This window comes from Saccostrea cucullata, unplaced genomic scaffold (genome assembly GCF_032062105.1).
Source record: "Saccostrea cucullata isolate Sc308-1 unplaced genomic scaffold, CSIRO_AGI_Scuc_v1 ctg3416, whole genome shotgun sequence".
NCBI classification, from domain to species: Eukaryota; Metazoa; Mollusca; class Bivalvia; order Ostreida; family Ostreidae; genus Saccostrea; species Saccostrea cuccullata.
Window position 1 is genome coordinate 31516 of NW_026933023.1, and position 5024 is coordinate 36539.

The 5024-nt window shown below is 35.4% G+C and overlaps 1 protein-coding gene across 1 annotated transcript; it reads right to left on the minus strand.

Annotated features, from left to right (window-relative positions):
• Window positions 1–1587: 1587 nt before the first annotated feature.
• Window positions 1588–4782, minus strand: LOC134237033 (uncharacterized). The gene is made up of 3 exons (XM_062719116.1): window positions 4059–4782; window positions 2966–3094; window positions 1588–2173 (listed from the first exon to the last, which is right to left on the minus strand). The coding sequence occupies exons 1-3, from the start codon at window positions 4780–4782 to the stop codon at window positions 1773–1775; spliced, it is 1254 nt and encodes a 417-aa protein (XP_062575100.1). The 3' UTR covers window positions 1588–1772.
• Window positions 4783–5024: the final 242 nt, after the last annotated feature.

Sequence of the window (5024 nt, forward strand, 5' to 3'; positions counted from 1 at the left end):
TAGTCCATTATTTATACACTGAATTATATTGACGACGGATTTTTTCCGTTGTTTCCTAATCATGACAACGAGCACACGGCGGGTGTGACCGGTCGGCAGGGGATGCTCACTCCTCCATGGCACCAGATCCCACCTCTGATGTTTCGGAGGTCCGTGTTTGCTCTGCTCTTATTTTGTACATTGTTTAATGGACTTTGAGATTGAATACTGTTCGTTATCTCCATATCCTTCTTCCACCATATATACTTTCAAGTATGGCGAAAAAGCATGCTAGACAAACAAATACGCAAGGATTCTGCAGTATTTGCGAATCATGTCATTTTTGAAGTGCTTTTTAAATATAAAAAAAAATTCAATTAAACTTTAATGAACAGAATGAAGTAACACACATAAGTGAAGTTGAAAGAGAAGGTGGACAGCCACAATCCAAATAAATATCTTATAGCTAGATTTTACATCCATGTCTGATTTAATTCTAGCATGTACTGAACAAAGGAAATTTATACTTTTATAATGTCAGATATCTCAGGATGGCAGCTGCAGCTATCATTAACGACTACATCACAAATTAAAAGACAATATAGGCACCTTACATCTGATAATGAAATTTCAGCCTTCAGACTAAATACGGAACATTTAATATGCACAACAATAGTACATGTAATTAGCTTTTGTTTATGTACGCCGATTTTCTGTTTGTATCCTTCGTACATGTACAAATTCTACATGTAGTACAAAGAAATGACTGTTAAAATCATTATGGAATAATTGACTTATCTATATAGACTAAAACGTTTCATTCTATTAAAAAATTGCCAAATTATTGTGAATCATTGTATAATAATTTTAACACTTCTTGGATTATTCCTTTATATTTCTTATAAAGTATGAATTGTTGGTACTGAAATATCACAGGATTTCGCTTCATAATTGTAATAATTTTTTTTTTTGTTGCTTTTATGTCAGCCAATTTTTTCAGGTAGTTGCTGATTGCCATGATGAAAGCCATGGCAAAACCCACTGGTACTCATAATACGTTATCCTCGCTAACCTACACTATTTTAGAAGGTTCAATGAGTTATGAAGACCTTTTGCTATCTCTTTGTGTTCGTCGTCTTGCGTCATCTTTTACTTTGCTTCTCAGCTTCAACTCTGGAAGGGTTGAAAATTATTACAGCCAAGTTTGGTTTATAAAACCTTTTGAATGTAAATAATGGACCAGTGTACATGTATATACACGGAAGAATTTTTCAACATGATACAATTTTTTAAGCATGCTGTCTAAATATTTCTTCTTGCAAATTCTTTCTCATTATGTGCGAGGACGACAACTCGTATAACATCAAGATCCTTCATCAACCTCGTACAATGGGATGCATACATATGAAGATTGATAACAAACCGAAACTTTCGGAGAACATGCAAATTTATTCCAAGTTCTTGCTATCACAATTGAATGTGCACTTTAATTCACAAAGTTGATATATTCAGAAGACCCATGATTATACAAATATAAAAAATTAAAGACAAGACAAATAAATCATAATGAACTAATTTTTATAGAAAGCAATATTAAATAGCTCATTTATTTTGGATCCTCTTTCAAACACTTGCATACCATAAAACTCGACTGAAACCTACTGTATGTCTCGGAATATTTTCGGGGAATCTATTACATATAAAATCGACTTTTTATAAGCTTGCGAGCATCTGATAACGATGCCATTAGACCCATTGTCCTCATCCTTTCCTTATTGTAATCATTTTTTTTTTTACAAAAGGAATCCAGAGAAGGTGGTGACGGGTATAGAGTCAGAAACGTAACCAGAGCCATAATAACGTTTGATCCACACCTTGTCTCCCTGATTAAGCCTTAGCACAACCAGGTTAACTCCTGTCTCGTAATAATCATTATCACCATTGTCGTTGGCAAATGTCCTGACCTGAGAATCTCCATTCCATACAATGTCCACCCGAATTTCCTTTGTGCTATAACTCTGAACACTGACGAAGAAGACGTAGTGCCCGTCCACGGGGCCCGTGAACATCCCTGTAGTGGGGTTGTAACCTCCACCAGTATTAAATATTATCTTGGGGAAAATCAGTGTACTTCCGCTCCATGAAGAGTCGGAGGACGTTATTCCTGCGGTGAAGGCTACTTTTATAAACACACCTAAAACATAATTGTAATGTTTCACTTTACTAGCTCTCAATTGTTTCGAGTATTTATTTAATTTAATTTAATATTAAATTACTACTAAATTTAACTATAAATAGTAATTAATTTTTAATAAAATTATTGGTATTCAAGAATGAATTCAAAATTTAAAAAGTTAGGGATAACAAACAAAAAATAAATAGAAATTCCACAAACTTCAATTGTGTTTGAATAATGGACTTTTACGAGTAGCACTGACTTTTACAGTTGACAGCTTACTTTTACACTAGAACAATATACGGAAACTCTTTTACGAAATAATTATTTAGCTGAACACTTAATTCAACCAAATGACATTTATTTCAAAGCGTAAATCAGTTGTCCTTTAAGAAAACGACAACCTACCTACCCTCAACTCCCGGTCTTCACATGTTAGCGCCCCTAACAACATAAGGGGCACTACCTATGACCACTAGAAAGGTGTACTTATCTATTATCAATTCCGTACCTCCATACATGATGCAGGTTTAAATGTCAAGAAAAGCGTCAACTGTGAAAGTCAGTGCTTCTCGTAAAAGTCCAATAGTATATAGTAAACTGTAGAAAGGTATACGGTAATTATTAATAAAATAAATGTTAATTCCAAGTTGGAATCAATTTTGCTATTCAGTGACTACACTTTTAAATGATTTTTCAGTAACGAGAAGTGAGAATTTATCGAGTAATCCGTAAATGATAAAGAAGCCCTACTCAAATAAAATGTACAATGTTTTGAAAAAAAAAACTATCGTTGTTTTTAATACATACCACACTGCCTGTTGGTTAAATTCAGTCGGAACACCTCTAGAGATGACACAGAAGACGAGAGTTTTAATTGTTCATACTGAGTTTGTTTGAGTTCCGATTGTAGGTCTTCCATTGTGTTGTTCATATGATCTGTAAAGACAGAATAACGAAAGTTGAGTAATGTATGTTGTTTTCGTATGTTAAATCTTCTGCCATGTAGTAAATTAAGATTTTATCGTCATTTAAATATTCCCTTTTGACTGGTGAAAACGGAGGGAACTATAGGTTTGATAAACATCTGTCCTTCTGTCAGTCTAGCTGTCCGTCCGTCCGTCAGTCTATCTGTCAGTCTGTCTCCCTTGGTTTTCTATCACACGAACGATGTTATCGACCCCAATCACAACTTAGAAAAACAGCTTTATAGCACCGTAAACCAAGGGTTTATGAGGAGAGTAGCGTATTTGAAACCCTTAATGGCTAGAGGAGATGGGGTTATCCGCATTTTTTTCCCCAAACGCTTTCATATACTGAGCTGATTTTTGGTAATTGAATCTACTTTCATGAGTTCAAGATAAAGTTTGCATTTTATTCCGATTCAGTGATATTTGAAGGAATCAAGACATTTTCAAATTTAAATGGGAGATAGGTTACGCTTGCTGGTAGGGGACTAGTATTGTCAAGGCAACACTCCCAGAATGCTCGTGGTCCATGAAGTCTCTGACGTACAGTACAGTCAACGCGGTTTATGCATATACCGCGCACCTCCGCGGTGTGAATCTCATCGCGTTTAGTACAGGTGTCTCAGGTAAAAACCGCGTGCCCCCGCGGTTCAACAATGCATATTAGCGATTACAGGTGTATGCTGTAAGGGTGATATTTAAAAATTTCACTGAAATATCAAGCATTTGTCCAAAATGTTAGGAAAATTAGATTAAGAACCACAAGGAAGGGAAACATTTCGGCTAGCAGGGTTTAAAAGTACTATAAAATTTTTAATCATTTAAAATATGGAAAAAGTAATAAATTTCAATATTTTTTGACTTACTTACTAGTAACTAGATATCTTTTTAAAACTAACTACAACAAAACTTGCATTTCTTTACATTGTTCTCACCAGATAAGGAATCTGTCATGGTCTGTTGGCTTTTCTGTAGGTCAGTAAGAGCCAAACTCAGTTTATCGTTGGCTGATCTCAGTTCTGTGTTATAAGCCTCCAGAGAATTATTAAGTCTCCCTGATATCAATTCGTATCTGTTGTCAATGAGTTCAGGAATATTCTTTTCGATTTCCAGACTGTGTTTATGGAGGTCCAGAAGTGTAATAGACAAATACCGAACTTCAGTTTTAATGTCTGCTAAGATACCGGACGTGTTCTGTTCAAACATTTCTTTTTCCTGTAGTAGCTGCGTTTCGAACACCCGGCGACTGGCGTCCACTACTGTTAAATTTTCTTTTAAAGACTCAATATTCTCATTATATCTGGTTACTTTGCTGCTTAATCGATTTTTTTCCAGCTTAAGCGATCGCACCTCTTTCTTCAACTCGGTTATTTCTCTGGTGGTTGTGTCTTTAAGTGAAGACATCTCGCTTTCTGAAGAGACAAGACTTTGTTGAAGGGAGACCATGTCTTTCATCAGTGCGTGGACATTTTTCACTAATGTCATTCGGATCAGTGTCTCTTGATTTAGAAGCTGTCGAAGTACGTCAACGTGTTTAGTATCAAGTGAACCGAAGTCTAAGTCTGTTGAGTTCTTTATATTGCCGTCTGTTAGAACTGAGAAAGCGTGGGACCCAAACAAACTTATTACAACAAACGAGAAACACGATAAACGCTTCATGTTTGAAAAATAATAAAGAAAATCATGCAAACCGAATTCTATTCACTTTATATACAGAGTAAAGGAGTCTATAACTAATCTAATATCCCCCAAAAAATCTCGAGATAACAGTTACAGTAAATCATTTCCCGAGTATGTGAATACACCCATCAATATATTTTAGCTAACCAGGGACATCAACTGTTTGTTTAAATTTAGCTAGGCGTAATTAAGGTCTTCCGTTTCCAACGGAAGACCTTCTA